This window comes from Megalobrama amblycephala, linkage group LG8 (assembly GCF_018812025.1).
Source record: "Megalobrama amblycephala isolate DHTTF-2021 linkage group LG8, ASM1881202v1, whole genome shotgun sequence".
Lineage (NCBI taxonomy): Eukaryota > Metazoa > Chordata > Actinopteri > Cypriniformes > Xenocyprididae > Megalobrama > Megalobrama amblycephala.
Genome location: NC_063051.1, coordinates 19,585,659 through 19,598,346, shown reverse-complemented (window position 1 = coordinate 19,598,346; position 12,688 = coordinate 19,585,659). Strand labels below are relative to the sequence as shown.

General features: G+C 34.4%; 1 protein-coding gene across 3 annotated transcripts; it reads right to left on the bottom strand.

Moving 5' to 3' along the window:
• Positions 1 to 1,287: 1,287 nt before the first annotated feature.
• On the bottom strand, positions 1,288 to 12,687 carry LOC125273978 (integrin subunit beta 3 binding protein). Of its 3 annotated transcripts, XR_007186166.1 has the most exons (10): positions 12,536 to 12,686; positions 11,914 to 11,950; positions 11,641 to 11,713; positions 11,262 to 11,334; positions 9,854 to 9,932; positions 8,951 to 9,038; positions 8,719 to 8,775; positions 3,543 to 3,617; positions 3,379 to 3,427; positions 1,288 to 1,624 (listed from the first exon to the last, which is right to left on the bottom strand). XR_007186166.1 is itself a non-coding variant. In XM_048199915.1 (9 exons), the coding sequence occupies exons 1-9, from the start codon at positions 12,538 to 12,540 to the stop codon at positions 1,618 to 1,620; spliced, it is 465 nt and encodes a 154-aa protein (XP_048055872.1). In that variant the 5' UTR covers positions 12,541 to 12,687; the 3' UTR covers positions 1,288 to 1,617. The 3 variants fall into 3 exon arrangements, 2 of the variants coding, with proteins under 2 accessions (XP_048055872.1, XP_048055871.1); XM_048199915.1 differs by lacking the exon at positions 3,543 to 3,617 and having other exon boundaries at positions 11,262 to 11,331; positions 12,536 to 12,687; XM_048199914.1 differs by lacking the exon at positions 3,543 to 3,617 and having other exon boundaries at positions 12,536 to 12,679.
• Between the last annotated feature and the right edge of the window lies 1 nt (position 12,688).

Here is a 12,688-nt window from a genome sequence, read left to right as displayed (position 1 = left end):
AATTATGAATAATAATTATTATAAGTATTGTTATTATTAAAATTATTAAACATAAATCTATTTATCTGTAAAAATAAGAGAATTTAAGAAAAATTATTTATTATTATTATATACATGTATATACTAATGTAAAATTACATAATATTTATGAAACAAAGCACACATTAAGTCACAGCTTTTCCGATTTGATAATCACACTAAGCCATATTAAAATTTCAGATTTATTTTACTTGACAAAAAATGTTTCTTTCAATGAGTATGACTGAGTATGATTAAAATATAATAAATGAAAAATGTGCATAATTCTATAATTAAACCATTTTAATTAAAACATACCATTAGTGAAAAGTTAAGAAAAATCTGATGTGTGTGTATATGTATATATATGTGTATATGTATATATATATTTTAGCTGATGAAAATGTTATATATATATATACACACACACACACACACACACACACACACACACACACACACACACACACACACATATATGTGTGTGTGTATATTTAGCACGTTTTCATCAGCTAAAATATTTTATAACAATTAATTTTTAGAAGAATTATTAAATAAAATATTAACAAATACTATAATTAACTATAAAATAAAGTATTTAAATCAATTTTATTTTACAGTACAATTTTAAAAGTACAATATTAATATTTTAATGAAACAAAGCCAATTTATTAAATTAAGTCACAGCTTCTGATTAGATAATCATACTAAGCCATATCATATCAAAAATCATATATTCTGATTACTCATGCAGCCCTAAACAAAAGTTTGCATCAAATAAACAAACTTAAGAAAAAAAAGTATGAATTTTATTTATTTTTCAAGTAGTAAATATTTAAAGAAAATATCTTAATATTTTAAGAAAAATATTTATTAACAGTGGAATCATCTTGGCAGTGACTAAAGACGTGAGGCTAGTACTAAAGCTATGCATTAAAATGCTTCAACTTCATGAGCTGTAAAACAAAAATGATGGAAGCAGACATATCAGAACATAATGCTGTAAAGCTGAAATACCAAGGGGAAAAAAGTACAAGCAATCTTTTTCACCCCTCTTTGTTCGAGTTAATGACGGCCATTAAAAAAATCCATTACAACTATAAATGTTATCAGGTCACAAAGGGGCTAGTGTGTTACAGCCTGAGCGAGGTCTGGAGACACACATGCACACACACACACACACACAGAATGAGAAAAGAATGAACAGGTTTTGTTTTTACTGTCTTACCCGATATACTGTAAAACAAACAGCAAGTCACAATACCAGGGTGCATGATACAATTTTAATAGACAGCGCCAATATTAAATAACCATATCTTGCTGTCGGCCATGCCGTGCTTGGTTACAGATCTTGAAACTCTTTTGAACTCAGTGACTTTAACAGCCCATGGCGAACAGACCAAATTGCTGAATTCTGAGATGCTATTCTTGTTCTTCTCAACCGTAGCAATGCAAAGTGTGTGACAAGTGTGTGTTTTGTTAGGTCAGCTTAAGCTTTTGTCCTTCAGACAGCCTCTAGAAGTGATAAAGAGAGAGTTACGTGATCCACCTTGAGCGGGTACCAGCTGCCGCCCATGTCCTACATCGAGAAATGATCCCTCAGCGGCTGCCAAAATAAAGAGACAGATCAACAATGAATACTCTTACATCCTGTATATCTGTGCGTGTGTGGTTTTTCAACACCTTTGTTGCTTTCTCAAATATATGTGTATGCATACATTGCTCTCCGCATCAGTCCTAATGGGACTGTATGCCAGCAGTAAGAACACTATTTTCACACAGACGCAGCACACCGTGTATTGTAGAATCAACATTTTGTCAGATTCACGGTGAAAGGGGGGTGGGAGGGAGCCTTTCAGAGAATGGATTCAATGTAAATGTGTCTGAGATGGGATGGCAAGGTGTCGGCAGCGCTGTCTCATTTTGACTACGCCGGAAAGACTGACAGCCTCCTCAGACATCTCGGCGCTTTCAGACTGACAGGACATTCAGTGTACATCAAACACGCTGACAGTAAGCTGCAGCTCTGCCAAAGCGAGAACCGTTCCATTTGCAACTGCGCATAGTATTACATGGAAAAAAAGCATATTGTGTGTAAAAGTCTTTGTAAATCTCTGGCATATTAAATGAATATTTAAGACTAAGATTAAATAGATTGATAGAATTACATTACCACTGTTTGGGGTCTGTAAGATTTTTTAAATGTTTTTGAAAGAAGTCTCTTATGTTCACTGAGGCTGCATTTATTTGATCGAAAATACAGTAAAAATAGTTATAATGTGAAATATTCAAATTTCAAGAAACTTTTCTATTTTTAAATATTTTACATACTACATTACTAGTGTCACAAGATTCCTCAGAAATCATTCTAATATGCTGATTTGGTGCTCAAGTAACATTTCTTACTATGACCAATGTTAAAAATAGTTGTGCTGCTTAATATTTTGGTGGAACATATGGTACTTTTTTTTCAGGATTACTTGAACACATTTTGAACGGTAGTGTAATTCATTTGAAATTAAAGCCGGAAATTTAAATAAAAATAGAAAAATAAATGTATTTTTATTAGTGCTGACAAATCGAATAGTCCCAATATAAGCAATATCACATGAGTAGCAGTGCGATGTGGCTAGATATCAGCACGGCTGTGATTCGGCTATAGTTGAATTATATCTCATGTTTAACCAATATAGGACAAAGCGGCAAATCCCTGAAGCACTGGCCAAGATGAAGCTGTTCTCGGCGGGTACACGAGCACTGAACAGCTGTTGACGGTCTGGAGCTCGCATCTCCAAAAACGTCTAAACGAATTGTAAAATAGGAGCTATGATTAAATATGAGTCACATATTTTAGGTCTAAACAACTACATTCTCGCCTAAAAAACTCTTAAAACTACAGTTTGTGGTACAACAAGTGTAGTATTTGTAAAAAATACAGTGGATTTGTATATATATATATATATATATATATATATATATATATATATATATATATATATATATATATACACACACACACACACACACACACACAAACTTTTATGTTAGATGCGATTAATCAACACTAATTCAGACACAAAAATCTCAGCCACAATGGTTGCAAGTATGTTGCTATGTGGTTGCTAAAGTGTTCTGAGTGATTGTGAGCATGTTGCTAGGGGGTTTTGGGTAGTTGCTAGAGTGTTCAGGGTGGTTGCTAGGTTGGGTCAAGTCAAAACAGCCCACCCTACTTTATAAAAACACCACTAATTACCGTATAATTATAGGATTACTCAGAATCTATGTAATATGATGAGTTTCAGAGAGTACAATGATAACCCAGGTTGGAGGAAGACACACAAAAAAAAAAAAAAACCATACCTTAAGATTTTCTTGAGAAATTCATAAGAGCTGCCAGTCTGTTTCAACCCTGTAAAAGCAACATAGATAGATTAATACACACTTTATCTAGCTTAAGAGACCAGATCATTTTGCGAAAACATGAATGAAACATGTGCACATGTAACTTATCAGGCAAATCATACCATCAGTCCTAGAGTTTGTAGACTGCTGCGGCTGTCACAGCCAGATGATCTAAATGCAAATGATCTGAAATGCCTCTGAAAGCAGGATGTGTGAGTGAACATAACCGGCATTCGTATTAGAGACCAAAACACACGCTGAGAGTTGCTCAACTTCACCCTCCCCACCCAAAGCCCTCTAATATACAGCAGCCCTTTAATTGTGCTGGTGTTTTCCATCAAAAAGACTAAAATGTTCCCCAAACAGACCCCATTTATCCTTCAGCAGCCCAGGATTGATGTGGCATTAGCAGGGTCTGTGACCCCGTCCCAGCCAAGAACCAAAAACCTATTTGTTTTATTACATTTTAAGGAATTTTTAATACAGTCTATTAAGGCTGTCTTACAAATCTCCCACAGCTCGACCCCATCTGCGGCCTGATCAATTTTTATACTGCTGATCCGTCCCCTTCCTTCTCATTTTGTCATTGCAAAATTCATATTATATAGGATTTTCTTATGGAAAACTTGCCATAAAAATCCGTTACTATATCTGCTGATGTGTACGGAGGCCACCGCTTGAAGACGGAGAGGGCTTTGGTGAAGATAAAATTTGTTTCAGCGGTAAGCAGAACTGTTTAAATGTTATTTATTTTCATGCTCCAAAGAAAATATATTGTGAAGTGCAACATTGATTTAGAACATAACAATGTCTCTGTATGGGCGTAGAAAAGGTGGAGGCAGGGGCCGATTTATGAATCCTTTGCTCAGCTCCTTTAATTGAATTTTCCAAATCTCTCGCCACACAGAAATAATCAATACCCTCGGTCTAGGCGACAAACTTGCCTCAGAATTATTGCGCTCTCTCTTTTTCCATTTTGCGCTCATCAGCAACATGTAACGTGAGGCTCCGGACTTGGTAATGCCTGAATAAGCCAGAAAATTTATAGACGGTCTGATTGTTTAGGAGGGATGGCCACTCTAGAATGCTTGGGAAAAACTTTTGTCAGTTTTGCCATAAACATCTTGCTCGCGAGTTGCCCTTTTGCCCAAGGTTATGTTTTGGGAAGCCATTAAATGATTGCCGGGGGTTGGAAAGGGCTTCCGTTAGGGACATGGATTCAGTGGTTTGCCTGTCAAAGTTAAAATATCCTTGTGGATTTTCTCAGCTGTCTTGGCGGTATCATGCTGCCTGGTGCTCAGCTTGCTTTTACACGAGTAGTGTCATATCCTTGCCATCATATGTCATCCGCACCAGCTCCTGTATGGCTCAAGTGACACTGAGTGTTTGAGAACTCTAATAGCAATGATGTGTCTCTATGAAATCCAGGGTATTAATGATCTGGGCCAGGCTCTAATGGTGTCCCAAGAGAGTTTACAAGAGTTTGAACTATCTTCAACTACTTTCATACAGTACAATGCATTTATTTACTGTAATTATCATTTAAGTATCATTTATTTAAAGCGTAATAATGTTGCTGCAAAAAATAGTTCTTCTGGCCTAGGTATAAAAATATTCAAACACAATTTAGGGAACTTCAATGAGGTCATTTCAAACTTTCAAATGTAAAATATTTCAAAATCCTACTAAAATGCAATGAGAAAAGAAAAACTTCACTGGAACGAAACATACTCTGATGTTCAGTTTGATAACTGAAACTGCTTACTGACACAGTCCCTATTTAGCTGTGTTTCAGTGAAAAAAATTGTTTCCATGAACAATCACAATCTTTTCCTGGAGACAAGTAATTAGATTTTGTCAATCTAATTCACAAGTTTACAATTCCAACACAGATGAAGCCAGAAAAAGGTATTTCATAACACAAATGACAGGAAAATCAGGTCAAAATTAAAATATTAATATAATATTATTATACTTTTATTAAAGTGCCCCTATTATGGCATTTGAAAGGTCCTATTTTTGTTTTGGGAGTCCCCAACGACAAGCATGCAATGTCAAAAAACTCTTCCATTGTCTTATAATATGCATTTATTTTACCTTATTTGCTCAACGACTCTCAAACGATTCACTTAACGATTCATTTTTCCAAACCCTTCTTTTGCATGACGCTAATCTGTGGTGATGGGTGTATACGGAGGACAGTATACAGTGCTTGCATCACTTACATTGTATCATAACACTACCGACCCATCCTTCAATAACAACCCTCGTTGAACGCATTTAGGTTAAAGAGGCAGTCGTCAGTAAAATGACGGGAACACAGCACAAGGGTCGGGCTATACTACTGTGTATCGTTGTAAAAATTATCTATAACCACTGATTCTTCACGTATTGGCAGTGTTTGAGGGGTTTCAAGTTTTCCCTGGTGTCTGCATGTGCAATAAGTGGGCGGGCAATATGCTAATGTTTTGTTTTGATGTCACAACGAAACAGCTAGGGATTCGTTTTTACAAATGACTCGTTTAATTGACTCAGAGTTGACGTTCTTTTGAGAGACAATAACTTTATATACGGTGCACTTTCAGATTTAAAAATTTGCAGGATGTTTTCATTCATTTAGAGCTATGTTACACACTACATGAAAGGTAATTTTCAAAAATCCATAATAGGGCACTTTAATAATCTAATCTAATCTAATCTAATCTAATATAATATAATATAATATAATATAATATAATAGTGTTGGAAAAGCTGAATTTTCAGCATCATTACTCCAGTCTTTAGTGTCACATGATCCTTCAGAAATCATTCTAATATGCTGATTTGGTGATTTCTTATTATCAATCTTGAAAACAGTTGTTCTGCCTAATAGTTTTGCGGAAACCGAGATGTTTTTAAGGATTCTTTGATGAATACAAAGTTCAAAACAACAGCATTTATTAATGTCTTTACTGTCACTTTTGAACAGTTTACTGCTTCCTTTCTGAATAAATGTACTAATAAAAAAATAAATAAATAAAATCAGTCATACTTTAGATTAGGTCCCAATTCTCACTATTAACTATTAACTACGACTTAATAAACCCCTAAAATAACTATGCCTCAATAAACCCCTAATTAAAGGTGCCCTAGAATGTTTTTTCACAAGATGTAATATAAGTCTAAGGTGTCCCCTGAATGTGTCTGTGAAGTTTCAGCTCAAAATACCCCATAGATTTTTTTTAATTATTTTTTTTAACTGCCTATTTTGGGGCATCATTAACTATGCACCGATTCAGGCTGCGGCCCCTTTAAATCCTCGCGCTCCCCGCCCCCGAGCTCGCGACTATAAAATAGTGCATAAACAAAGTTCACACAGCTAATACAACCCTCAAATGGATCTTTACAAAATGTTCGTCATGCATGCTGCATGCATGCGTTGGATCATGTGAGTATAGTATTTATTTGGATGTTTACATTTGATTCTGAATGAGTTTGATAGTGCTCCGTGGCTAAAGCTAACATTACACACTGTTGCAGAGATTTATGAAAAATGAAGATGTGTTTGTGCATTATACAGACTGCAAGTGTTTAAAAATGAAAATAACGACAGCTCCGTGAATATAGTAATAAACGATAGTAACTTTAACCACATTTAACAGTACATTAGCAACATGCAAATGTATTGTTAGACAAATATTACTGTAAAGACAATTTACAAATATCACTAAAAATATCATGTTATCATGGATCATGTCAGTTATTATTGCTCCATCTGCCATTTTTCGCTATTGTCCTTGCTTGCTTACCTAGTCTGATGATTCAGCTGTGCACAGCTCCAGACGTTAATACTGCCTGCCTTGTCTAATGCCTTGATCATGGACTGGCATATGCAAATATTGGGGGTGTACATATTAATGATCCCGACTGTTACGTAACGGTCGGTGTTATGTTGAGATTCGCCTGTTCTTCGGAGGTCTTTTAAACAAATGAGATTTACATAAGAAGGAGGAAACAATGGAGTTTGAGACTCACTGTATGTCATTTCCATGTACTGAACTCCTGTTATTCAACTATGCCAAGGTAAATTCAATTTTCAATTCTAGGGCACCTTTAATGCTTATTAATAGTTAGAAAGGTAGTTGTTAAGTTTAGGTATTGGGTAGGATTAAGGGATGCAGAATATGGTCATGCAGAATAAGGCATTAATATGTGATTTATAAATACTAATAAACAGTCAATATCCAAGTAATATGCATGCTAATAAGAAACTAGTTAATAATGAGAATTGGACCCTAAACTAAAGTGTTACCAAAAAAAAAAAAATCTTACTAATAATGCCCCCAAACTTTTGAACATTATAATATAATATAATATAATATAATAATATGCACACAATCATATGTTACACTCCTATGCAGCCTTAAATAACAATTTGTTTATCGTCAGTATATGTTTTAATATCTTATTTCAACAAACCTCTGTCTAGGGATGTAAATGTGAAAACACTCTTGTGTTGTTGTTGTTGTTGTTGTCTACATTGATAAATTTCATGCTCCACCATGTGATCAAGATTGTGACATTCCTTTGGTGTCGAGCTACAAGCAACATATACACAAGGGTCCTCGAGTGTGACTAATTAAAACAATTTCAGCCGACCTTATCTTAAAAACATGCTGAACTTCATCACAATCCAACCATTGAGTTGCAACAAATCACCATTGTGTGATTGAATCACAAGTGCAGCTTTGCTGGGGGCTGAATGTGTGCTTGAAATAATCTAATTAATTCTGTCCCATGAAGAGGAGTTCTGGCTTGTTTGTGTTAGGAAAATGAAATATTTTTCTTAGAAAAAGAGAACCTTTTATTTGTGCAGAGATCGAGACAAATGTCTATGAGCACGCCGCATTGACAAACCAAATCTCATAAATGGCTATTCAAAGGTCCCATGTGACCAAGATCCAGAACTTCAGTGCTTGAAATCAATCATGACTCACATATAAGTGGAACACAAAATGTTTTCTTTCTCTTGCTCTTTTAGGCAAAGCAATGAAGTCACAATCATCATACAGTAATTTGAATCAATTCAATACAGGACGTAACTTATCCTTGTGTCAGAGTCTAACAAAGACTGTGCTGTGATGGGGAAACATTCAAGATTTGAAACATAACTAATTGTGTACTGGCTGCTATCAGATCTGACAGAATTACTAAGTTTGGATATCCACTTAAGATAAGTGTTATCGTTCATGCTTTTAAATGATAAACAAACGTCTGAATTCAATTCTAAACTTTCATTTGTTTCCCAAATTCACTCACCTTGGAAATGACCCTTGTTTGTGTCTGCTCTATGGGCACAAGATGCAATTTTAGCAGCTGGAAAGCAAAAAAAAATCAGTTTTATGTTTCACATGGAGCAAGAATTTGTCACATAAACCCTTAATAGCAAATAAACTGTTTAAACAGCGTCTATAAAGTGACCTTGAGATGCGAGACATTTGCATTATGTGGTTTATGCATATACAGCAGAAAACTCAAAGAAAGGACTCACACAGATTCTCATGTCTCTTGAGTTCAGTTTGTAGATCAGCAGGACTGATCAGCAAGAGACTCCTCAGCTCACTACTGCCCTCTACTGGCTAAAGACAAACACATTAGTACAGCTTTCCTGTTAAAGGGTTAGTTCACCCAAAAATGACATTTCTGTCATCAAGTACTCGCCCTCATGTTGTTCCAAGACCTTTGTTCATCTTCAGAACACAAATTCAGATATTTTTGATGATAGAAGTTTTTTATCCCCCATAGAAAGCAACGTAATTATTAGTCATTTAAGGTCCAGAAAAGTAGTAAAGGCATCGTTAAAATAGTCCATGTGACTACAGCGGTTCAACCTTAATGTTATGAAGCGATGAGAACAACAAAACAAAAATAACCACTTTATTCAACAATCAGTTGAATAAAGTAATGACGGTAATTACGTTGCTTTCTATGGGGGTCAAAAAACCTCTTGGATTTCATCAAAAATATCTTAATTTGTGTTCCGAAGAGGAAAGAGGGTCTTACGGGTTTGGAACAACATGAGGGTGAGCAATTAATGACAGAAATTTCTTTTTTTGGTGAACTAACCCTTTAAAAAAAAGTGCAACCTCAATAAGATGCCTTAAATGTAGCTGGCTACACACATCAAAATAAGCTTAATCTAGTCTAACTCTGTACCACATATTCAGGATTGAAGGACCAAATGCAATAATTTTGATAAAAACGCACATGGGTCGACCACTAATTTAAATATCGGCAGGTATGAAGCTCCTTAATGGTGGTTCAGACACCAATTTATTCGTAGTTTAGTACTAGTAGTTTAGTCTAGTCTAGTCTAGTTTAGTCTAATTGGCCAGTCTATAAACAATGCTTCAGTGCATACACCACTACATGATACTATATTCGATCCACATACCAATAATGTTTCCAGCTGTTGCCTGTATTTCATGAGATCCTTGAGAGACTTTTTCACCTTAGACCTGAGGAACAAAATTCTGGGGGAGGGGGGAAACAAAAACAAAAGAAAAAAAAGTAAACAATTTAGTAACATTTTACAATAAGGATCAATGTGTTAAAATTAGTTAACTACAATTGTTAACTAACAATAAAAAACACTCATTTAAAAGCATATATTATATTATTTAATGGACCAGAGCTAACGAGTTAACTAACATTAACAAAGATTAATAAACACTATAACAAATGTATTGCTTGTTGTTAGTTAATGTCAGTTAATGCATTAACTAACGTTAACTAATGGGACCTTATTGTAAAGTGTAACCATTAATTTTTAATCCATTATTTATTAATCTGATTTTTTTATTATTATTCTTGAATTGCTAATTAGGCATGTGCCATGGCAAAATGTTATATTAAATATATTACATTACATTATTAGATTCTTGCAGAATATGCTTGATAAGGACATAGGATATCATATTCATATTCCTTACTAAGTCTTTGAGACAAGCTGACTAAGAATAAGATATTCATATATTTTTAATACACATTTAAAAATATTAGGAGACATATTAAAGAGTTGGCAAAATCTTATACAAGGATCTTCGCCCAATCACTCTCAAGATCTCTTCTACATTTTGCACGAGAAGTTCTCTTGGGTTTGACTCACCAAATGAATACTTTCTTAAATGAATCATAAGCCCGCTCTCTTTATTGATGTTTTTATATATATTTAACTAGCTTCCTCTTAAATGACTGCACTATAAAATTCAAAACTAATGCTTGTCTTGATGGATCACACGGAGCTCTGTGTTAGTATGCGTTGGAGAGGAAATAGGTCTTTTCTTAAACTCTCCTTATCCAACTATTTTTAGTGCTATGTAAATCAACGAGGCTTTTGGCTGGTGATGAAACTCCCTCCATGTCCTGTCATTAAATTCTGATCAGTCATAATGGCTATCAGCCAACTGGGACAAAGGAAATATCCAGTAATGAGGAGAAATTTCTGTCTGTTCCACTGCTCCAGTTATACCAATGTTAGTAGCTTCATAAAAATAGACTTTGATGGCAATCTGGTTTTTGTCGAACATAACCAAATAAAAAGTTGAACACAGTAACTCGACAACAGCATTAAAACATTAACATTTTAAAGCATGGGCCATTATTTAAACATTATAACTGTGTTTTCTCACTTGTAAGTCGCTTTGGATAAAAGCGTCTGCCAAATGAATAAATGTAAATGTAAATGTGTTTTTATTTTTACATTTTCCTTTTTTATTGTACTTTGTATTTAAATCTTTAATATTATTACTAAATTGATAGAAATCATCAACATGTTTAAAAAGACATTTCCTCATCCTTACTTCTCAGCGTCTGTCATGGGCTCTTTTGTTTGAGGGGGATTCGTTTTCTTCCCACCTGCTCTGGAATTACCTGCTGATGAAGCACTAAATGTCAGCAATTTATCAAATCGGCATGAGCAAAGATATTATTAATGGCTACGCAGACAGCTAATCTAAATGCAATATCACTGGATTACAAGAGACCCCTACTGTACAGGATTTTGGAAACAACATGACACGAGCAGGGGATTGTTTATGGTGATGATTATCAGAAGCGAAAAGAACACACATACATCTTACTCTGTTCGCAATAAAAATTAAAAACTAAAACTCCTGGGGAGCAAAATGTGATTTTTATAGGACTAGGAGGACACAGTTGATGGACTGCGGGTTCTAGTACCTGCAGGTTTTGTCAATTGGGTTCCAGTCAAAGGCGAATAGTTCCTGTTTGGTGCATGCCTCTTAGCAGGGCTCTAAAATAAAAAGCATTTACATACTTCAAAAACATCTGGGTATTTCTTTTTTTATTGCACTTTTAAGAAATAAAATCTTATTCCTTTTCTTTCATAACTTGTGATTAAGTCATAATGGGTTGAACAAATACACATTAAAAAAATATGAAAAAGTTAGTGGTAGAGAAGCTTGCTGATGTGTGCATGATAAAAGAACTCACGTTTTCTTTGTCTTCTAACTGAAGAGCTCTCTTCACACTGTATGGGAAATTAGTTAAATTACTTAATGTTTTGTTCTTGCAGTTTTTAACAGTGGTTTTTACTAAGTATCTTGAATGAATCATGATTTTCTCTAGAACTGTAAAAACTCAAATCTATTAAAACTTACATTTAGTCTGTGACATTTTTATCCTATATATATATATATATATATATATATATATATATATATATATATATATATATAGACACCCACAAATATATATATATATTATGTGTATAAATATATACATGTAAATATATATATATATTTCTCAGTGTTTATCTCACGTGGAGACCAAAAAGTACCTCAAAACTACTACTATAGTTTCATGGACTGGTAAATGTTAGCTATATAGTAGTCTTAAAAGTATTACCACAGATCATGAATATGATAATCATTTCATATAATATTTTGGCAAGCATCCATGACAGCAAAATACCATGGTATTACCATCTTATGTTACCACTGTACTTTTTCGTTAAGGTAGCATGAACACAATGCCACTGCAGTTAACATTATATAAACAGTGGTAATAATTCTGAAAAAAAAAAAACGTGAGCCAAATGAATGGATAAACTTACGGCATTTTAAATATATACTTCTTGAAGTCGATATCTCTTTCTTGAAGTTATAAAACAGAATGGCGCTTATATTTGTAGTTTGGCGCGGTGCGGCAGTAATTTAGTTCCCCGGAAACACTCATCTGTGCTTGTTAAAGTATTGGAGAGTGTTTA